The sequence below is a fragment of the Thunnus thynnus genome, chromosome 20 (assembly GCF_963924715.1).
Source record: "Thunnus thynnus chromosome 20, fThuThy2.1, whole genome shotgun sequence".
NCBI lineage: Eukaryota > Metazoa > Chordata > Actinopteri > Scombriformes > Scombridae > Thunnus > Thunnus thynnus.
The window spans coordinates 15324679-15348289 of NC_089536.1; the positions used below are offsets into that span (position 1 = coordinate 15324679).

The 23611-nt window shown below is 36.8% G+C and overlaps 2 protein-coding genes across 5 annotated transcripts; both read left to right on the top strand.

Annotated features, from left to right (window-relative positions):
- Window positions 1-12353, top strand: cmn (calymmin). The gene is made up of 32 exons (XM_067577120.1): window positions 1-322; window positions 3214-3264; window positions 3371-3424; window positions 3510-3569; window positions 3657-3707; window positions 3797-3841; window positions 3979-4029; window positions 4890-4937; window positions 5040-5090; window positions 5188-5238; window positions 5358-5411; window positions 5623-5673; window positions 6115-6156; window positions 6674-6724; window positions 6831-6881; window positions 6987-7046; window positions 7133-7201; window positions 7278-7325; window positions 7419-7499; window positions 7624-7674; window positions 7766-7813; window positions 7906-7950; window positions 8528-8569; window positions 8681-8722; window positions 8828-8875; window positions 8986-9042; window positions 9134-9175; window positions 9341-9433; window positions 9636-9689; window positions 9930-10364; window positions 11957-12253; window positions 12346-12353. Exons 1-32 carry the CDS (start codon window positions 256-258, stop codon window positions 12351-12353), a joined length of 2298 nt encoding a protein of 765 aa, XP_067433221.1. The 5' UTR covers window positions 1-255.
- On the top strand, window positions 11816-23493 carry LOC137172327 (uncharacterized). 4 transcript variants are annotated; one of them, XM_067576709.1, is made up of 29 exons: window positions 11816-12253; window positions 13159-13215; window positions 13380-13433; window positions 13778-13822; window positions 13967-14017; window positions 14170-14229; window positions 15360-15413; window positions 15557-15595; window positions 15720-15776; window positions 15934-15969; window positions 16093-16137; window positions 16283-16321; window positions 16449-16505; window positions 16671-16739; window positions 16998-17066; window positions 17288-17353; window positions 17571-17627; window positions 19452-19499; window positions 19696-19767; window positions 19883-19954; window positions 20138-20197; window positions 20285-20356; window positions 20462-20530; window positions 20642-20683; window positions 20818-20883; window positions 20968-21006; window positions 21148-21435; window positions 22878-22934; window positions 23047-23493. In XM_067576709.1, the coding sequence occupies exons 3-29, from the start codon at window positions 13415-13417 to the stop codon at window positions 23049-23051; spliced, it is 1653 nt and encodes a 550-aa protein (XP_067432810.1). In that variant the 5' UTR covers window positions 11816-12253; window positions 13159-13215; window positions 13380-13414; the 3' UTR covers window positions 23052-23493. The 4 variants fall into 4 exon arrangements, with proteins under 4 accessions (XP_067432810.1, XP_067432811.1, XP_067432809.1 ...); XM_067576708.1 differs by having other exon boundaries at window positions 11818-12253; window positions 20642-20704; XM_067576710.1 differs by lacking the exon at window positions 15360-15413 and having other exon boundaries at window positions 20642-20704.
- The last annotated feature ends 118 nt before the right edge of the window (window positions 23494-23611 follow it).

Genomic DNA, 23611 nt, shown 5'->3' on the forward strand with positions numbered 1-23611 from the left:
CTCTCCCTTAAGTGTTAATGTACTTTAAGTGCCCAATTATTCAGTTAGTGTGTGTACACCTCGGGTGTCCCCTAACAAGGGGGGGTAGGATCTGGAGAACAGGAGCATCTACAGGACAACATGAGGTGGTAAGAGGAGGGGCGCCTCAGACCAGAGTGTATATTAGACCCTCACAATCAGGGTTCATTGCCCACTCCAGAACATCTGCTTCGCCCTCCTCATTCTCCTGCTGGGTCTAAAACATTCAGGTCCACTATGTTGGGACAATTACTTCTTCGGAGTGCAGTGGTCCTTTCGCTGGCGCAGACGGCACACACAGGGGGTGAGTGTGAAGTGCGGATGTGAAGGCCATTGCTGAGAGTCAGTCAAATATATCTAAAATAATGTGATAGCCATCAGCTCAGTGGTCAAATTAAGTTGTTTAAACTGGATTTACATTCATTTGTGAGACCACATTGTGTAAAAGAAGGGCAATTATGTGTTTTATTAGAATGAATGCAAATATATCAGGTGATAGAAAATTAGGATAGTTCACATAGGAATCGGATTTTTTGTTGTAATTCAGTATTTACCTGAAGTACTGGTGCCTCATAGTTTACTGTGTAGGATAATAAAAGTATATCCTCTATGTTCTGTGGCATCTTTATGGTCAGTTATGTGTCTGCGTGGTCTGCTGTTGGAAGAAAAGGTGAGATGCGATTGAGTTATAAGCTGACATGATGCGTAACAAGTGTGATGATGCTGTTGTCTGGCACTGAGGAACTGCTTTCTGCAAAGAGATCTGTAATTCGAAGTCTTAACACCTGTGAAGCAACATATTTCATGATTTGATGTTCACAACAGAAATATTTTCTAGTTCAGTGAAAAATTGTGAGACAAAATAGTACAAAATGACCAAAAATACAGAATATCTAAACCTGAGACTGCTGTAATTTGATATTTTCTTTCTTTTTACATCTAGACAATATCTCAGGTCTATGTACCTTAGTGTGAGTAAAATATTTTGTCTTGAGTGATGGTTTCTAACATGTTGCTTTTGAATGCTTTGAAATTAAACATGATCTAGATTTAAACCTATCCTCTAATAACAGATCAGAATTATTCAAGGTGCAGCCAGAATTTTAATGATTTGAACAGAGAAAAATGTGAAATTATTAAACATCTCCATGAGTATATATAGAGTCTACTTGTATTTGTATATTCTGTATATTGTTGGCATTCTTGCATTCATCAAAGAATCCCAAACTATGTTAAAATGATGCATACTCCAGTCTGGCAGTGAAGAGTACAACCTGCTCCTGAAGAGATGAAGAGATGAAACAAATGTCTTTCAGGTGCTCGGGTTTGCCTGTCAAATTTCAAACGATCATGTTAAACTGAAGTCTCGGCAACCCTCCCTGTGTAGTTCTGAAGTTGTTCGGCCCTCTTCCAAGTTTTCTTGCAATGACGCGAAGCAGCTATATATTCTGTTTTCTCTTTACCAGCTGTCTCAGTTTTGTGAAATCAAAGGCAGCTCGGCTTTGGTGGCATCAGCAGTCTAAATTTAACATCCCTCTGTGAGAAGGGAAGAGAATAGTTTTACTACTTGTACACAGTCACTCCATTGAATTTGTTTCTTTTGAGTGTTTCTGACTCACAAGACTGGATTTAATAAAATTTAGTGTGTAATTCTAATTTAGGGACTGTACAAAAAATATTGGAGTGGGGAGGGGTGTGAATCTTATGTTTAAATTTCTTTTTGTTTTTTTGACTCTGCCTTTGACTTAGAAAAAAGGAGAAAAAAATATATATCTTAAAAAAAATATAACTGAATTGGTACAATTAATTTCATAATAAATAATTAGAAAATGGTCAAGTGGAAGAATTTGTAATTGTAATTGTAAGACTGTTTGCCCCAATTTAACCCTTTGTGGGTAGAAAATTCACTTTAGCCACCAGAATGAAGCCCTTTATATAAACAGTTATTATTGTCACTGAATAAACTGTCAATCAACAGCTCTGTGCCTGCTCCAAACAATAAAAATAATCAAAAAGCTTCTACCCATTAGTGGAGGCTGGTCTATAAACAGATTATGAATGACAATATAAAGTAGTAAACACCATAAAATATCTCTTCATAGAAGAAGTTATAATTGTTGACAAATACTGTACATTAATAAACACTTAAAATGTTCCTCTATCCACTTATAACTACATTATAGTGTGTTATAAATAATTTATTAAATATTCATATGATTCTAAATGCCAAATAGGGGGACTTAAACTAAAGTATTACCAAAAAAATACATAAACCCCCAATGCTTATCCCCCCCATAGTTTTCATGCAGTCCCTTACAAACTCATGACGATGCAGGTTTCTAAATTGAAATGAGCATTTTTGTCAATCCGATATTAAACCTGCAGTGCAGAACTTTTACACATAAATGAATGTCTGTTACATTCAAGCCCTTGACAAACAAGTTCACCACCAGATAAATTTGTCTGTATTTCACAGTACACAGAGTTTTTAAATCTCATGTTGGGCGCGACACTCCGCGCTGGCCATTTGGCTGTTAATCATGCGGTTCCTCTGGACTTTCCAAATGTTATCAGACAGAGTAGATCAAATTCTGAGAGTGAAACGAGCCACAACAGGTTACGGCCAGTGTATACTGGCCAACACGCATTCTAGGACAAATCCCGATGGGCCAGTGGGCCGTCAAAACATCTGTTTTTACCGGCCCTCTCTGTATGTCTGTCATTTGGGGTGCACATAGAAGTATGCTTCATACCTGTGTCAGGCCGAGTGCCCCTCTTTAACTCTCACTGCCGGAAGGGGGAGACACTCCAGCTTTAATAAAAGCTACTGTGGTGCCTCCGGGTGGATTCTATTCTTTGATATAAAACTGAAAAAAGTATGGAGTTATTTGGTGTCAAGAGTCAATTCAGTGGTTCAGTACCCACACACTTAATATCTTTTCCCCTCTTAATATTTTTGTTATCATCTTGGACATTTGCATCTAAATAGGCAGCTGTATTAAGTTATGTGATTGTTAGATAATTTTGTGAGGACTACAGATTTAACATCAGTGTTTTGATTCAAAGTCTGATTCTTAATCTGTGGAGTAAGACTTGATATGCCTTGTGGATATGTTGCTAAGCCAGATGATGATTTTGTTACTGAGAATTGCTGAAATCAAAGCATACCTTTACATTAAACGTGTTGTGTTCAAGGTTATGGTCCTGCACCTGGAGTATCCAATGGACAAGGGCCACAACCTAATGGTGAATCCATCACATTTTGTACACTTGTGAAACATGTAAATCATTGCATGTATGATAGTTTCAAACAAGCCAAAGCCTTTGTCACAGTTATGTCCTTTTTTTCTAGGAAAGAAACCTCAGAACGGTGGAGGTGTGGGAAGAATGCTCATACCATCAAAAGGTAAACTAACAGAAAATTTCTCCAGCCATGAATTTCTCTGTTTCTGAGAATTTTATATTTAGTCTTTACTATTATTTTTTCTAAGGTGTGGGTCCAGTAATGGGTGCACAGAATGGATACGGTGGATACCCCACAAAAGGAGTAGGTCAGTGACTACAGGGTGTGAATATGAAATAAATTTGCATGACTGGTTAACATGATTTTCAGTAATTTTCCTGATGTTTACACTCAGGCAATGGGCCAGCAGCTGGTGTTTCAACTGCAAATGGAGGAAAATCTAACGGTAAATCTCTTTCCACACTATTGAATACAAATTTAGAGCTTATTCTCATTACATACAACATTTCTTACCACATATATAATCTATTTAAGGCTATGGTGCAGCTGCTGGTGTGACCACTGGAGTAGGGATGAAAGGTAAATTCACCATGTACCTTTATTCATGATATTTAAACAAATCTTGTGGTTTATCACTCTGTAAAATCAAAGCTGATTAATATAAGAAATATGCAAATATCTTGTTATTTTTATGTTTTTCCATTTTGTCGTTTAAGGCTATGGAGCAGCAGCTGGTGCAACCAATGGACAAGGTGGGAAACCACAAGGTAGGTATTCCAATGTGGACCAATCACAGCTAAAACGCTTTCAGCATATCAACATTTTTAGGTGAGTGAAATTCACACAGACACAGTGTGTCAATTTCTTAACAGCTTACATTCAGAACTCTGTGAGTTGACATGATGATGGTCTGACAGTCCTGAAAACTTCAATCAATAGATGGCAGCAAAAGCAAGATTTTAAGTCTCTTTTTGACCACTAAACTGATGCACAACAAATAGTCTTAAAAATAGGATGTTAAAAGTTAGTTGCTTTCCTCATTCATAGAGAGAAGTGGCTGTCATCAGCTTGGATTAAATCAGTCATAATGTTCATAAAGAAACCACTCCAAACCAATCCCAAATCCTCAAATATGGTTTAATTATCCTAAATAGTTGAACACACTGCCTCTGGTAGAGCTTCAAAGGTAATTCAAGTTGAATATACTGCAAGAATTGAACTATCTCTCATTCCCTTTATATGAAGGTCACTAACTCACCAGCAGCAATCAATGAGCAATGCAAAATGCCCTTAAAGGACAGGTTCACAATTTTTCAAGATTTTTTATGAAGGGATCCTCTAATGGTTTGTGTGAACAGGAAGGATTATTATGGCAAGAAAAACCTCTTTCAATGTTCATTTGGGCACCTGACTGTCAAGACAGACTTGAAAAATGGTGAACCTGTCCTTTAAACTTTGTCATTGAGTCCTGTACTTTATTTAAAAAAAAAACCCCAACAGCATTAAGTTGTATTAGTGATGAACTATTGTTTTTGAAATTAACAACACAGAATGTTTAAACTCTGTATCAGGTCACTGGTTTCCACTAACCATCTTCCAATCTCCATATGCATTGTGTTTCTGATAGGAGGTAATCCAGCAGTTTTGCCCAGTGGAAATGGAGCTAAATCTAATGGTAGATGTCAAGTCTTATGGTTTGCCTTCATGGTAGAAATAATTCTAATGTGACTAATTTATTGATTGTTATAATATAATAACATTGTGATCATTGTTGCAGGATATGGTGTTCAAGCCGGCCCGACCAATGGACAACAAATGAAAGGCAATGGTATGACACAAGTCTTCTCGATGAGGACACATGCATACTCTCACACACATTCACTGAGCAATAAAACCATTTAGTTTAAACTGTCTTTATGTTGCAGGTTACAGTGCTCAAGCTGGTGCATACGGTGGACAAGGAACTAAAGGCAATGGTATTTCAGATGTGATGATGTGATCATATTTGGGGTTTATATGCATATGTGTTCAATTGAATCATATACATCATAATTTCTATGCTATAAAAGCATCAAATTATACATTTAACCTCTAGGTTATGGAGCTCCTGCTGCTGTAGCACCCAACGGAAACAGAGGACATTTGAATGGTGAGTTGTCATCTTTTTTATTAGTTTGTATACAATTTGGTCCTCTAGAAAAATGCCAAATGTACAGAGAGATAAGAGTTAGTGCTGAAGTAGAATCTTATATTAATGCTAGCGATACAGTGAATCTGTTTGAGGTCATTTTGTAGTACTGCTGCAGTCCCAAACAGCAAAGCTAATGAGTCTCTTGTTTGATTCTGTTATCGGCTTTTAGGTTATGGTGCAGCAGCTGGTGGTCTAGGTGGAAATGGAGCTAAACCCAATGGTGAGTAAACATTGATAATGCTCTTTGTTCAATAACAAATGCCAGTGTTACAGTTCTTCATGTATTTATGTCAGACACAGTATGATGCAGATTTTACATGAGATAAACTTCAATTTAGGTTTGCAATCGACAATTATGTCTCATTATAGATTATTTTTCTGATTAATAGATGAATCACTATAAAATGTAAATTAACAAAATGTTTAAAAAATATATGTTGATCACAGTTACTAGAGCCCAAAGTAATGTTTCAAAATGACAAGCAGCAAAAATAAGTAATTTTATGATAATTTCTGAAGCTGTAAGAGAATGGTTGATATTTTTCACCTGATAACAAAAGCAGTTATGACCAACTAAAGGTTCAGCTAATGATGGCATAAAATTGAATGTTTTTGCTTTTTAATGTTATGAACAAGGATAAAGTTTTGTATGTGTTTGTAGGTGGTGCTGCTGCACATGATGGATTTGCAACCAAAGGCAACGGTATGGCAGCTCTTACAGCATTGTTATTAAGTGTTCATGTTAAATGACTGGATGTTCACTATGCAGTCTAGTTGTGTGTGTGATGAAAACTCACATGTATACTAAGTTACACTGACTAAATGTTGGCACACAGACTTGCTAAAGGCTATACTAGTTCAGAGTTTTTTCTATCAGAGAAAACATGCAAACTCCACACAGAAAGCGTGACTTCAGTTTTCTCTGTTCAGAATCAAACCCAGAATGGAGACAACTAACCACCAAGCTTTAATCACAGAGTTGCTGTGAGTCTGGGGTGGAGCAGTCATACCCACCATGTACTTGAAGCATTCAAATAAAAACTATTATAAAATCTAAAAGGATTAAAATTCTAAAGAATCAACAGATTCTTATGTATAAACAGTTAAAGGAAACAACCACAAGGAGCTAAAAGTGATCTTGTTGCAGCACCAACATGTTGCAAAGAGTTCAAATACTACTTTATGCTAAATAAATGAAGTTTAATTCCTCTGTTTGCCAGGATATGGTGCTACATCTGGTGTACCAAATGGAAATGGGGCTAAAACCAACGGTAATGTCTGCAAAAGCAGAACTTTTAACATATTTAGATTAAATTATTTAGTACAGAAGAAGGTGTTACATATTTGAATGTAAGTAATTGTTTTTTTGGTCTTTAGGTCAAAAAGCCACAGCAGGTCCTTCTGGTGGAAATGGGGCAAGGCCCAATGGTGAGAGATGTAAAATGGTGAAATAGGAATAGACGGCATGATACTTTTCTGAGTTTCTGTTTGTTTGTTTGTTCTTTAACTTGAACATGTCTGTGTATTTAACAGGCCAGGGGGGAGCTGGAAGTAAACCCATGAAAGGATATGGCCGACCACCTTATGGGGCAGGTAATTAATGTTCTGCCACCTTGTTGTTCAGATCGTAACATTCACTTTCACACCACATTGTTTCATCTGTATTTCTTTGATAAAAGGTCCAAGTGTGGGGATGGGAGCCTCCAGAGGTCTGGGAGTACCTCAGCTTGCCAGGAACCAAGGGACAGGTGAGTGAAGGCCATTACACAGAACTGAGGTCACCACCTAATACATCAGTAACAATGTCTTTATTTGTTCTTCCAGCATATGGCAGTAATGGTTATAATGGTTATGGAACTCAGCCAATGGGAGGTGAGTCATACACCAGTTAGTCCTTACTGAATACAATGATGAATATAATATAAAGTGTATTTTTAATATATACGTGTATTCTGTATTTACAAGGCTACAACGGTGGTTATGGCAATGCTGGTTTTGCTCTGGGACCTCGGTTTGGAAATGGAGGAATGAAGGGACCGAAGCAAGGTAGGAATATCCTCACTGTTTAGTGAAAATTATATATCTACAATTTTGATGATCTTTGTGTTTTTAGATTCCATGTTCAACATGCACAATTCCCTGAGCTCATGATATAATATTACAACTTCAGGCTATGGTACCTCAGCTGGTGTGCCCAATGGACAAGGTGCAAAACCTAGTGGTAAACCTATAAATGATATCTAATGCAATGTATCACATCCAGTAAAAACAATTGTCAGACATCTTTTAAATCACTGTGTTTTAAAATTAAGGTTATGCTGGAGCCAGAGCACCTAACGGGAATGGAGCTGTGCCAAATGGTGGGTCAGCATACTATATATTTGTTATTCTTAATCTTATTACATATACAGTACAAGGTTAATTACTTTTTTCTGTTTCTGATACTATTTAGGTTATGGATACCCCAATGGTGGAGCCACTAGACCAGCAAAACCAGGTATCTGTGTGGCCACATTTCTGGATATACATACAGTATTCACTTCCTAGCACTTTGCCAAGATTCATAGTCAGGTGAGGTCATTAGTTTTGAAGAATATTTAAAGCAGAAACCACTTTTTGAACCAAGAGGGAATGTTTGTCTGAGATGGAAAAACAAAAAAACATAATTTCACTAAATAATTTTAGTTCAAATTGTACATTGTTGGAGTCATACATCACTCAAACATGTGGCATAGGCGTACAGGATGCAGGACATGTACTATTATGTTCTCAGAGCCATGAGACTTGAGTAAAATTTAATATTTAATAAAATATTTAATTTAAATATTTAATAAATCAAATAATCTTAGTTCAGTGCTTGTAGGCACAGATATTAGTCTTAGTCATGTTGCATACTTGCCTGGAAATGTTAGAAAATTACTATGTTGTTGGATAAGTGTTGTTATTAATGTGTTAACAGAATTTTATTGTATGTTTAGTATATTTTAGTCAGCAAACTAACTCACTAACTATCAGTGGATCTCTTTAGATGAAGCACAAAATAAGGTCTCTTTACTCTGATTTATTATTTTCAGGGTATGGTGGTATTCCAAATGGATATGGTGCCAAACCCAACGGTAAAACTGTCACTGCTTTTTTCAAATCTATTTATAATTCAAAATACTGTTTTATGTTGATGACATCTCCATCAGATTATAAAGTAATTTGCTTCCATGAATCCTTTACAGGATATGGACCCACCAGAGGAGGTGCTATGAGACCACAACCAGGTACAACTTGTACTGTAAAAATGTGTCACAAAATTTAGTTCTAACACAATGAAAAGTTCAGATATAAAATGGATCTTTTTGTCATGATGTATTTTTAATCTGAAGGTTATGGAAATGGAGCTGTTCCCAATGGATATGGAGCTAAACCCAATGGTAAATGATCATATTTAGTGTTACAGTGCTACAAATGTTCCTCATACACAAGAATTTCCCTCTGGTTCAGTGTGATGGTGCATTCATGTGCTTGTTATGTTTGACCCGAGGCTATGGAGCTGCAGCTGGAGCCGGAGCTCCCAAAGGATACGGAGCCAAACCCAATGGTGACATCCTATTAATATGCACCCTACACAGTAAAACATAGTTTACTGCTATTACCAGCTTTGCTTATTTCTTGTTACATTTTCTCACAAGGTCATGAAGTTAGAAATGGTGCTGCACTTGGTGGATATGGAGGTAAACTGAATGGTACGCTCCAGCTATCCAATGTCAAATTTATTTTTGAAATTTAAGAAGAGTTATTCATGAATGATCTCTGAATCTAATTTGTCAAAGTTGATGTTGTGAGTTTTTTTGTGATGTGTCATTGTAATCATATTGTGAAATTTATAAACTGTGCAGGATACGGAGGGCCAAGCAGAGGTTCAAAACCTCCATCTACCAAAGGAGTTGGAGCAGTTTCCCCCGGAGAAGGTGCAAAATCACTTGGCAATGGTGAGAATTCTTCACTGTGTATTAAATACAATTCATTGAATGTTTTTGATACACAAACTGGAGCAAACTGAGCTGAAAAACTTTCCGCAATGTGCAGAAACCAAATTATTTTTTCTCCAGTTTCCCTTTTTTGTATAACTCAGACATTCTGCAGTGGTAATGTGATTTATAAATCTGTTTTTGAAAATGTTGTGTTTCACAGGCTATGGTGGTCCTGCTGCTGTACCAAATGGACAGCCTAAAGTAGCCAATACTGGTAAATACTTGTTTGTCCTAATCTAAATGATAATACTGAAACATGCGTTCTTCAGTAGACAAATGTACATGTGATGATTTAATGATTTTTGAGAGTGTTTTTGCCTCTGCATGTGCATTTTATGTTTTAGGTTTAACTGTATCTTGTTTGAAGTCTAGTTCCATCTTTCAAATGATGAGTGGTTCAAATGATGTTTGGGTTTGGTTTTTGCCCACATATATATCTCTATTTGGTTCTCAGGTTACGGCATGATGCCAAATGGGAAGGGTACAAAGGGTGCAGGTGCGTCCAATGGAAAGGGCCTTAAAGGTGAAGTTCTCGCTCCCGAACAGCCGAGTGCAGCACCAGAGCAAGAGGTTGCGATTACTCAAGGCATAGCACCTGCTGCCCCGGAGCCGACCAGCGGTATCCTTGTTATGGTGACACAAGAGAAATATCAAAAACTGCCCCCACCTGTACCTCAAGGAAAAAGCTACAAACCAGTGCCTCAAGCTACGCCAGAACCATTACCAGTGTTACCTCAAGGCCAAGACCCAACGCCTGCACCTGAACCCACACCTGAACCAGCATTCATGGATCCACAGGGCAAGAGTCCAAAGGTAGTCACATCTGAACCTGCACCAGTTGTTCCCCAGAGTAACCCAGCACCAGAGCCGGCACCGGTCCTTCCTCAAGGCAAGTACCCTAAACCAGTACCCTAAACCAGAGCTTCTGTGGAGGGAAAAATCCAGAACACATCATTGGCTCCACAGGTAGCGGCATCACTGATTTCACTGTTAGCGTATTCTAACAACTATTAAAAGTATCGGTGGAGCTTTGATCTCATCGTGTTACTTAAAGTCATTTTTTCCAACAAAATCAAAAAATCATTTTTGAATCATTTTTGGATTGACATTATTCTCAAGTGATTGCCTTCATATAGAAGCACAGAAACATAATTGGCTTTGTTAGATAAAGCCATATATTGTATTTTACTGTATATTAAACCAGACATGTCAATGAGTGTACCTTAGGTACTATAATAGTATTAAAAAAACAAAAAAAAACAAAAAAAAAAAACAACTAAAAATGTAGTAAATACAAACAACAATGAAATCTTTGTTGCCAATGGTGCAATTTATTATTATTACCTGGTCTTCACAGCAATGTAACCTCCAGAATAAACTGTGTATAACGATATTTTTCCAGCTTTGTATTCCCATATAAACATGCATGTTCTGAGTTACTTCTGTGCTTAATATTATAACATACAGTAAAAGTACAGTACAAACGATTGTATGTTCAAATGTTTTATATAAGATTGTTGTTAAGATTGCACTTTTGATGGATTTTATAGTTCTCAGTGTCTTAAGGACTTAGATGATCATTTTAAAGGACATCTGAAGTCACTTGAATTTGTTTATTTATTTTAAGCAGAGTTGTAAAGTTTAAAAAAAGTCTGCTATAATTGCTTTGTATCCAAGAAACTGTTGCAGTAATATTTACCTTTGATATCCACTTATTGAGTAACTACCATTAGTATCGGGCTTGCATTGCTATGCATGTTTTGGAAAAATGAATTGTCTTTTGTTTTACTACCTCAGGTTTGTCAGTACACTGTCACCAAGTGTGAAACTAATGGAATTACATAGTACACATATATATTTACTGGTAACAATAAGAATATATAATAAGAAAGCACACTGATGACTCTGTCGTCTGCTGCTGAAGGGGATGTGCCCTGTGGACAAAAGCCCAACTTGCCAATATTAAGATTTGGTAATTTGGGAGGAATAAATAGGCAAAGATACAGGTATATATAGATATAGTTCTGAAAACATACAACAAATGATGTTATGGCTACCATAATTTCCATAATGACTACCATAATTAATCTTTGGAAAATTACAAGTACAAGCTGGTGCCGTTGACTGTACGCCAGCAGTTTTCAGTCAATTGCAACTAAAACTGTCATCAACAGCATTTAGCTCTGTCTGTTTCCAATGCAAGAATTTGAAGTAGCCTCTCATATGAGTCAATATGTCAATTTACTGTTTCTTAATAGGTTGCTTTTGAATTTGTACTTTGTAGTTTCACTGTATATGCATACTGTAAATGCAACTAAAATATTGTTAGTGAGAACAAAGATATTTCATTTGAAGGCTTTTAATGTTGTTTTTCTATAGATGTGTGTATTCTGTGTTTATTCATGTACAGCAAGGGGATATTAACAGTAATGATTTAACAAAATAATACATATAACAATTGATGAAATGTATGGCCTCTAGGTTATGTGACTGGAAGTGCTGTGCCTGAGCAAAAAAGTGCAGAGGCAGACGTTCTTTTGGGGGAAGGCGGCAACAGTGAAGGGGATGCTGCCCCTGAAAGCACCAAACCCCTGAAAACCAAAGCTGTTCCTGAAACAGTGGCAGCTAAAAGTACAGGGAGCATCGCCCCTGAAGAAACACTGACTGTGGGTGTACCTGAGATTGTACCTGAGGAAGCAAACATCAGGAGTCAGCCTGAGGCAGGACCCGACAGGCTTGGGGTCAAAGGTCTCCCTGCAGGGGAGAGTGGGGCAACTGGTAAACTAAATCTTGATTTGGGCGTGTTTACTGGTGTGTTTACTAGTGTATTGCGTGTGTAAATGTTGACTGACTCCCGTGTTTGTCCTAAGTCTGTTGATGACAATCACTCTAAGTGTCTTTTGTCACCCTGCAAAATTTGTGTTGTTTTAATGGCTTGGATTCAGTCTAAATGGCACTCTAAATATACATATTTACCGAATATCTAGAACCATAAATGTGATTTTTTTTAAAAAATAAAATACTACATGACATGTACAGATAGAGAAATGTTACAGTATTAACTTGAGAGTGAATCCTAGCCAGTGCTCATGGTTATGTATTATATTGTATTTCTGTGTTGCATGCAATCTTCAAAGTCATCTCAGCATATTTCCAATAGCATATGTGTTTATCTCTAATGTTTCACTGTTGAAACCTTACCCAACTTTGTCATATTTAAATAATCACGTGTCACCCTTAAAACAATAGTTTGACATTTTCGTAAATACGCAAATACGATGAGAAAATTGATACTGCTCTTATAAAACTCCAATCGGTCATTCTTCTCATCTGACTCTTGACAAGAAAGTGAACCAGTGTATTTCCCAAAATGTCCAAACTATACCTTTAACATTTAGGGCAGGTTCAGAATTAACCAATTTACAACACTGTATGTGTATTAGTAGACTAAAAGTGTGATGTGTGTTACTTTGTTGTCTGTTCCTTGTGATATTTTTACATTTTGTTTCAAACAGTTTCAATTGGGTGCATTCTGTACATGATGTGAATTTTAAGTTTGTCACACTGATTACCATTGTTGTTTAATGATGTTGCAATCATAACAGTTAAAGAGGAGATTGTAGAAAGATCATTTCCAGCCACATGTAAGCCCTGATCTGTCTATCTGTCCCTCTAACTTTCAGAGAATGGAGGAGGAGCTTCGATCTCCAAGGGGCAGGGCACTAAACCAGCCAAACCTGGTAAACATTTGTCTACTTTCTGGGATTAATATGCTGTTACATAAAGTACACATTACATTACAGTTTGGTCGTTAATTGCTTAGGTATATGTACATATCTCTGTGTGTGTTTTGCCTTAAATTTTAGGATTATGTTTGTAATACCTCTTTACATGGTTATTCTAGACTGTGGACCATCAGGAGTACCAAACGGACAATGGATGAAAATACCTAGACCTGGTAAACATATACGTATCATTTTATTAATACTGGTGATATGTATGGCTTTTAAGAAACATATGAGGTAATTACCATAGCGGTCTAATAGTGCTTGCATGTTCATATGTGTATTTTTACTTTTACCATGTGTACAATGTATTTTAAGTTAATTGGGATAGTTTTTTTTAAGTGGTTTAGTGAAATATTAGAGGAGTTAGACTATCTGTACACCAAGATGATTAGCACATATTTAAAACACTACATTTGCTTGGTCACTACCTTCAATTGAATATTAAACACTGAGAGTCAAACTGATGATGAAAACTAAGTGTACACATTGTTTTCTCATTGTCATTTAATTCAAGGTTATAATGCAGGTGCTGGAGCTTCAGCTGGCACAAAAACCAAAGGTACTTGTACAAATTGACTCAGTTAATGGCATAATACAGTGTAGTTTTTCTCGAAACAAGATTTAATTATAAACTATTTTGATATTTTTCAGTTCATATTAGTTATTCTTCACACTCTAAAATGATGCTCTGTTTTGCTCTCAGGTTATGGAGCAGGAGCAGGTGCTCCAAACAGATTTGGGGCTAAATCCAACGGTAAATTGACTTTATTCTTCATTCTCAATACTCATGTGTATAAAATGTTCACAATGGAGCACTCTGCTTATAATAATTGAAGCCTGCTGCAGGTTTGATCATTATATAAATGTAGAAATGACAGATAATAGTGATATTGTGTCTTTGTTCAGGATATGGTGCCGGTGCAGCAGGATATTTAAATGGAGGAGGCGCTAAAGCATCTGAACCAAGTAAGGAGTCTAAGTCCAAGATTTTGTAACAAATACATAAAAAATTAAAAAATGTCACCCTCTTGATTTTTGGACTATGTTTTTTGTGTCTCAAAAACAACTTCAAAACATTGTTCAGAGTTTGGATGAGGTCTTCTTTTATCGTAGGTGATGATGATCTTGATGAAATTTTTTGTTTTAAAAACGTTCTGAGAATGTTACATGTAATGTTATAATAATGTTTTCAGCGGGTAGTTTTTTTTTGGTTCCTGGAATGTTCTAGGATAACATTCTCTAGAAACATCCTAATAATGTTAATTGATAACATTGTCAGAGCATTATGCCCAAATGTTCCTTAAAACATTTTCAGTAGGAAGTTTTTTTTTGGTTCTCAGGATGTTCTAGGATAATGTTCTCTAAAAACATCCTAAAAATGTTTGGTGACAACCTTCTTAAAATGTTTAGTGATAACATTATTAGAACATTATGCCCTAACATTCTCAAAACATTTTCCGAATGTTTTAGTCAGAATGTTCTTCCTTTGGTATCATGTAACATTGTGGGAATGTTTTATAAAAGACCATTCTATAATATGTTACCTCAACATCATCCTCAAAACATCCTCAGAAGAGCAGTTAAAACATTATGTCATTTAACCTTATAGGAACATTATTTGAAATGATAAACATCCGCAAAACGTTCTTTGAACATTACATTAAAACGTTTTCTTTAAAACATTATTAGAACTTGTAGGTAATGTTAGTCAATGTTGTGGGAACATTCCCTTCTAGCTGGGTTATTGTCACATTTAAGAGACATGTCAATCTCAACAAGATGCAGAGCAGACGATGATGTCTTTTTGACCTAATCGGACTGTAAGGTGTTCATAGATTTTGAGACGAGGGTCAGCACCTTCATGTTTCAGGTCTTAGTTATTCCCTGCACATTGTGGACTGGTCCATTCAGGTAAAAATTACAGAAATTGCCCTAAGTGGAGTTCATATCCAAGAGATTAGTTTGACATTATAGCAAATATGCTTATTTGCTTTCTTGATTACAGTTAGATGCAAGATTGAAACCACTCTCATGTCTGCAGTGGGTTAGCTTATCTTAGCATGTGTGTATCTCAATAAAGTTTTGTTTATCCAAAGGTTATGGAGCAGGAGGCTATACTGCCCCTGGACACAGCAATGGATATGGAGCTGGTAATATTTACTGTCAATATACAAAAACAGTAAAGAATGTGCTTGTCCAGCCTTATTCTTTGATTTTCTTTCTTGGTTTTCTGTTTCACTTTGAGTAAAATTAGACATGATTCATAGAAGTACTTTTGGTTTTCTCTGTGCAGGCCTTGGATATCCTTATGCAGGGAAACCTAAACAACCTGGTGAGTGAAAATATCTAATTAGCCAAAAGCAATTAATTGCACTGATTACAACTTCAGAGGACATAGGAATAATTATAATCTGAAGAGTGGAATGCATTTTGATAATTGTTCTGTGTCTTCTCAGGTTATGGACAAGGAGCTTATCTTGGAGCTGGATATGGAAATGGAAATTCCTATGGAGGTGCACTTTCAAAGGATAAGCTTTAAACATTAGCTTTTAATTCAACCTGTATGTTGAAGTTAGCTTTATAAACTGACGCTGAATTTGGACCTCTGAGTTGTTCTAGTGCACAGTTCAGACAGACAGATTTTTGCTTAAATTCTGACATTTTTCTCAGGAAATGCCGGTTTGGGTCAAGCAAAGTCTAAATCAGGTATTCTTCAATGTTAACATTAATTTTGTTTAAGTACTGAATCCATGTGTTATTGCAGACCATTAAACTCAGACTTCTAGTCTGTTCTGTACACTGAGGTAGTTTCTGATTTCTTTTTTGCAGGATATGGAAATGGCTATGGTGCTGGTGTACAGCCTGACTATGCAAGTAGGTAACATTAGATGTTCTACTTTTTCAGATAGAAAAAGTAGATAAATGTGTTTTGGTTGGCTAGATAACTAGACAATTTGTTTAAAATCAATTGCTTTCTGTGTGGATTACAGCAAAAGTCAATATTTCTCTTTTTTACCAGGTCTTGGCCAAGGTGTACCTACTGCTGATGGCAAATCAGGTATGACATGATTGGCAAGTGAGGATTCAGTTGAAGATGAGTCCAACAAAAGACTGAAGTAAATTAGTTATACAATGATTCTAACAGTGATAATCCATTATTGTGCAATTTACTACTGATGCTGCAGGTGGAGGCAGACAGATTCCTTACAACGGAGCTCCAGTGGTTCCTGCTGGACTAGATGGTAAGATCATGCCATCATGTTAAGTTTTAGAGGGTTTTGTTTTACGGCTTATGGTGATTTCTGAGATGTCTTGGTTTGAAAACTGTGTGCATGTTAGCAGCATGAACATAATTTAGGGTATAAAGTCAGTAGATATGAATAAAAATAGCCTGTGTTCTCATGCAGGAATGAGTCAGTTTGAGCCTCAGTCAGCTGGCTTTGGTCCAAATGGAAAATTAGGCAGCACGTATGGTGGTATGTATAACTTTAATAACATTCATTCATGTATAACTTTAATAACATTCATTCATTCAAATCTTTATAAACACCATAAAACTCTTTTTTAAGGAAACCCTGTCAAGATAATGACAGGGTTATTATCTATTTCAAGATATACATTATCTTGAAACCCTGTCAAGATAATGTACACCTCTCTATGTATGTAACACGGTTTTAAGAAACATTTTTTCCAACACGCTAAAACCAAAAGTTTTCTTTTTTCCAATGTTACAGGAATGGGCGGCTTGCCTTTTGGTGGCCAGACTCTTGGAATGGGTGCAGAGAAATCAAACACCAAGTACGGTGAGTCCTTGTTGGTCATATACTATCACTCCACTAAAATGTAGCTATGAAAGAAAAAAAATGTTTTATTTATGGCTTTATGAGTTTATGATTAATATAATTCTGCCTCATTTTGATGCACAGACGTTACAATCTTAAACCCCTAAAAGAAGTTTTTTTTATCATTTTTCAGTGTTAATGTTGTTCTTTGTTCTCTCGCTTCCTTTCTCACCTGTATTCAGGCATTGGAGGGTTGCAATTTGGTGGCAACCCCCTCAGTACAGGAAATAATGGCGCAGGAAAGTATGGTATGTCAATATTATTATTGCTGTTTATTTGGACACTGCATGTACATCTTAACACTTAACACTTCATAATCCACATGTGCTAAATGCCAAAGCATCTGCTAATAAGTGTCATTGTAGCCCACAAAGAATCAATACAAGCATGCATGTACAGCCTAATGAGTCCATGAGTGTCCAGTATTTTTTCTGCTTCTGAACTGTTTGTCTCATTTCTATCCAGGTTATGGTGCAAGCCCCTATGGGCCTGCTGGTGATGGGAAATCATCTGGAAAATATGGTGAGAACATATTTGTCTTTTATAATAATAATATTAATAACTTTATTTATATAGCACTTTTCAAAACACAGTCACAAAGTGCTTCATAATAAAAACAGAACACATTTAACATGAAAAAACAAACTGAAAGCCATACAAACTGAGCACATTTATAAAAAATACAAATGGAGTAAAATGAAGTAAAATGTCATAAAATATAAGATCACAGAAAAGCAATTTTAAACAAGTGAGGTGGCAGCCCTGATCTCCTCAGACAGGTCATTCCAAAGTCTAGGAGCCCTGACTGCAAAGGCTCTGTCCCCTTGGAACAACTAGAAGTGATGCATCCAATGATCTTAGGGAGTGGGAAGGGACATAGGGCAATAAGAGATCTGATAGTTAGGTTGGGACAAGGCCTCTCAGGGCTTTGTAAGTAATCAATACAATCTTAAAAGATCAAGATCAGTGAAATGTGATCATGTTTCCTAGACTGAGTTAAAATCCTGGCAGCAGAGTTTTGGATGAGCTGAAGGCAGGAGAGGGATTTTTTTGCTGATGCCAGAGAGCAGGGAATTACCGTAGTCCAATCGACTGGTTATGAAAGCGTGAATGATAGTTTCCAGATTTTTGGCAGAAGGAAATGGTCTAATCCTTAAAACATTTCTGAGATGATAAAAACAGGATTGAACTACTGAATTGCCATGTTTATCAAGAGTGAGGTTTTGATCAAAAATGACACCAAGGTTTCTGCAATGCGGAGCTATTGAATGAGATAGTGAACCAAGACTGTTTGAAATTTGGTTGTTTGTACTTTCTTGTATCATCTCCTATTTGTACTATCTTGACCTATGATTAATATCTCTGATCTATGTCCTATCAGTGTTTAGCTAAAGGAAATTTTGTGACATCCACGTGTGGATGTTGACAGTTCAGCAGGTTATTGTTCTGATAGTTGTTTCAGGGTCACAGTTTAGATAGATCTGACTATCGTCTGAGTAGAAATGGAAACTGATATTATGTCTGCCTATAAGGTAGCCAGAGGGATCATGTAAATGGAAAAGAGAATTGGACCTAGCACTGAGCCTTAGGGCACCCCACAGTGAAAACCCCTAATAAGTCATTAACGACTTTGAGAAGAGTGGTTTCAGTGCTATGGTTTTTTCTAAAACCAGATTGGAACTACTCAAGAATATTATTTTCATGAATAAAAGAAAGCAGTTGATCTGCTACAATCTTGTCTAAAACCTTGGCTAAAAATGGGAGCTTAGAAATAGGTCTAAAATTGTTAAGATCTGAAGGATCAAAAGATGGCTTTTTTTTAAAGTGGCTGAACAAGAGCAGTTTTAAAAAATTCAGGAACAGAGCCTGTTGACAGAAAGGAGTTTAAAATTTGCAGAATAGAGGGGGAAACTATAATAAAAACACAATTTAGAAATGTTACAGGAAGAATATCTAAAGGACAAGCTGAGGGTTTCATTTTCATTATCATATCAGTCAGTGAGGATGGAGAAATTGGATTGAATGAGCAGAGGGAAACTGCACGGGGCTTCTCAACAGTAATGGGAGAATCAGGGAGATATGCAATTTCTAATAACTGAGACCTGCGTAAAGAAGGAAAGAAATTCATTGCATTTCTCAGGAGTGGAATCTATTATTTGTCATCTGGTTCTTATTTCAAATCATCTATCTCAAAATAATGTGCAGTAATATGATGACTTTTTATTGCGTTTCTCCAAAGTGGGAAGAAAACTGCTAATCCTGGCATGTGTTGATGCATGCTGTGTCCCCTGAGTGATGCATTTCTTGTATCTTACTTCAGATGATATTAATTCAACATTCTTGCAGGTGGTGTTGGTGCCAGCATGGGAGGGGATCCTGCACTCACAAAATACGGTCAGTGTGATGTGACAAAAGGGCTTCTCCTGTGACTAATAATAATTTTGTCCTCACTATGCTGGTTTTGATATTCTGGACATAAAGACAGGCAGATGACATTAAATACACAGTCTACACTGGAGTGAGAAAATATCTCCTAATGTGGGACCATTTTAAGAGGTCAGGTGATCATTTTTCCCCTCTCTCTGCTCAGGATATGGTGGCTTCCCCAATGGTGGGCAACTTCTTGGTCTTGGCAGTAATGGAAATGCAGGCGGCAAATATGGTGAGTAATTAGCTGTATTGTGACACACACATAAAATCTCAGTCATGGTCATGTAAAAGTTACACGATTAATCTTTTATTATTTCTCTTCTTCCTCTGTTTCTCCTCTTCTACAGGTTATGGAAGGATGCCTTATGAAGCTCAACCAGTTGGACTGAGTCCTGAAGCCAAATCTGCTGGCAAATATGGTAAAAAAAAAAAAAATCCATGTGCTTATCCATAAAAATGTGAATTATGAAAAAAGAGGAAATACAAAAAGTGCTGCATTGAAGATTTGTTAGAGAGCAGCTGTAGCCAGTGTACACAGCACCAATGCATATGTTATTTTACTGTGTTTCATTTATTTATTTATATATATATATATATTGCAGGTACGGCTGCATCACAATATCAGCCTGAACCGCTTGGATTTGGACATAATGGCAAATATGGTGAGATTTAGCAAATATGACAGCTACATCCTCTAAATGTCATTTATTTCTTAATTTGGTTTAACTCATCTCTATGTGGTTGGTAAGGTGGCAGTGAAGTTCCCTATGCACCACAAGCTCTTGGTTTTGGTGGTGAAGCAAAATCTCCAGGGCAATATGGTATGTGCTTATTTGTTTTGCAGTTCATTTCATACAAATCATTATTTTTATCTCTATTTTTTACCATGTTTACTAAATAGTTTTACTTCAACAACCTCTCAACAGATAATCAGGGACTGTTTCAGCCGCAGCCCCTTGAATCTGCATCTGAAGGCAAATCTGGTGGAGAATATGGTATTTTGTCATTATTGCTACTCAGTTATCTAACTAGTCAGGTTAGAATTACATAAACAAATTGTACATTTACCTGTTTGTTTGTTTTGTTGTTGTTGTTGTATTAAACAGTTAGAGCTAGTTTACCCCATGAGCCCCTGCCTCTTGAGCCAGGTACAGCTGGAAAATCTTACAGTGTGTGTCCCATTAGGGAAAGAGGTTTCTTTTTGAGAGATTCACAACATAAATATACTGTAGACCCCAATATGTCTTTCTTATATCTGTTTCTTTTTCTCCTGATCTCTTAGTGAAGGGAGAAGTACCAACGCCAGCAATTGCAGCTGAAGGCGAAGAGATGGCGATTGATAGATACGGTAAGTATAGCGAGTTTTTCTGCATATGCCTAGTTGTCTGTTCTGCTCCAGTACATTTATTTAGCTGTATTTTGTCAATTTCAGAAAATGTGGGCTACATAAACGGACAAGTGCAGCCAGAAGGTAAAACTAGGAACACCAGTTTCATCCCAAAATCTTAATTACATACATAAAGCACAGACAATAAAGACGTTAAAACTTAAGTTTACAATGACACCACTCACCTGTTTGTTTTTTCTCTATATTTCTGCTCTCCCTCTGTAGTTGTTGCATTTCCTGCAGTTCCCACTCCAGGTCCCACCCTGGCCTACCCTACTGTTCCATCCTATCTGCCTGTGGAGTCCTCCCTCATGCCTGATGTGGTGCATGGAGCTGGTGCGGAGGACCTGCCTGACCCCGTGAACACTGCCAGCCTCACCCTTGATTCTGCACCCGCCACAGAAATGCAGGCCGCAGCTCAGGCGCCTGAACAACCCGATGATGTGCCCCCACAACAGCTTCCACGTCAGATACACATTCAGCAGCACCTCAAACTGCATTTTCACCCACAAGGCAAGTGCGGGGGATGTAAAAGCACTGCGAGTTAGATTATCTAGATTCCAACAAAATGGTTGGGTGGTTCTGGAAATATTTCATAATCTAAGGATACAGTAATGTATGAAAAAATAAAAAGATAAAGTAAGAAGGCTGTATCCTGAGCAATATATAAAATTTGAACTTTAGAGTTTTCCCAGCTTGTTGCCTTTAAATACATTTTTTTGCTGTTTACATGATGTGGATGCCTTGCTTGCTGAAAAACTAGCATACAAAACTCCCACTGTATGATTCTTACAAGTTTGCATTTTGTAAAGCAATAGTTGGACATTTTGGGAAATGCACTTTTTTGCTGAGTTAGATGAGAAGATGGATATCATACCACTCTCATATTTGTACATTAAACATGCTCTACAGCCAGCAGCCAGTTAGCTTAGCTTAACACATAAACAGCAAATAACACATTATAGGTTATATCTTGTGTGTTTCATTCATACAAAAACTAAAGTGCAAAAAGACAAGTTGGTGTTTCACAGTGTACTGGACTAATAATTGGTCTTTTCTGGTCGTGGTTCTTTTTTGCTTTCTCAAGTCTTTATTGCTAAGCTAAGCTAACTGCTGGCTCCAGCTACATATTTACCATACAGACATGACAGTGGTATCAACCTTCTCATCTAACTTTCGGCAAGAAAGGAAATAAGCATATTTCCCCAAATGTGGAATTGTCCCGTTAAGTATGAGGCTATACAGCCAGCAGCAGGTTATATGACATAAAGACTGGAAACAGAGAAACAGCTAACATAGCTAAAAGTAACAAAATCTCAATGAGTAGTAGTAGAATAGTCTGGCACATAACCCTGTAAAACCACAACTTCTCATTTGTACACTCTGGTTTTTGTAACGTTACTGGTTAAACAAACAAGATATATCATATTAATTAATGAGCTTGAGAGGTAACCTTTGGAAAGCACCAGGCTAGCTGTTTTCCCCGTGTTTCCAGTCTTTATGCTAAATTAAGCTAAGCTAACTGCTGCTGGTGGGGTCAGTCCTTTGTTCCCTCAGCCCTGTGTTCCCTCAGTCCCATGTTCCCTCAGCATTGGAGCCAACCCTTCCATAATATGCAAAATGAGCTGTTGGGGTCCCCCTAAGGGCAGGGTTAGGGTTGTGTTAGGGTAAGACAGACAGACAAACAAACAAACAAACAAACAGGGGTGAAAACATTACCTCATTGGCGGAGGTACTGATCTGAGGGAACATAGTATGCTCCCCCTCTGGCTGCAAACCTGTATTTAACAGAATAAAATGAGTGGTATTGTTTTCCATGCCAAACATCTAAATCCAGGCAAAGGCTGGAAACTTACTTTATATTTATATGTAAACAATGTAAATAACATTCTACGATAGAGATCATTTGGAATCTTCTGAGTAAACTTTGCATTGTTTCTTTTCTTTGTCTTCAGGAGCAAAGAATGGCAAATACGATTTGAACGGCTTCTTTGGGAATAGTGGCTATCAAGGTAAGAAGACAGACTCAAACAAAAAAATTATAAGTTTTAATGCTCTGAACGCAGTATTTTTCTCAACAATTCTGCTCATCTTTACACTGCATTCTGTTTTTTTCCTACACAGGTTAACCCTGCTGACAACGACAAGTATAACCTCTTTTTCAGCCATTGTATATTACTTTTGATTGTTTCCTAATTGTATATTAGTTTTATTTTCTCCTGTCCATCTAATAGTCCTGGGAGTCATATTTTTGTGTTTGTTTTGTAAGTCTAGAGATAACACAACATTTAAAGATTTTGAGTTGTTAGGTTTTTCTGTTTTATTGTATATTTTTTACCTTTTGTCCTGCACTTACTGCTCACTGTACATGCAAAGAAATGGTTGTTTGAGAAATGGAGTTTGTTTTCTGCATATCAGCCAGTTTTGCCTTTATTTTATCAGCTCAAAATATTTCTATAAAACCTAATTCAGTCTAATTTATTTTGCATGGGAAAGGGGTTTTTTACTACTTGCGGCAAGCATCTGTTTATTATTGTACAGTATTTGATTGATTAAAACCATCAAAGAATCCCAAAAGTGGAAAATGTGTCTTCAGTCATCTATGTGTGTGTTTATATGCATATTGTATGTTACAGAATGAGCAAAACCCATTTACTATGTGTAAATCTACATGATAAGGAATTAGCAG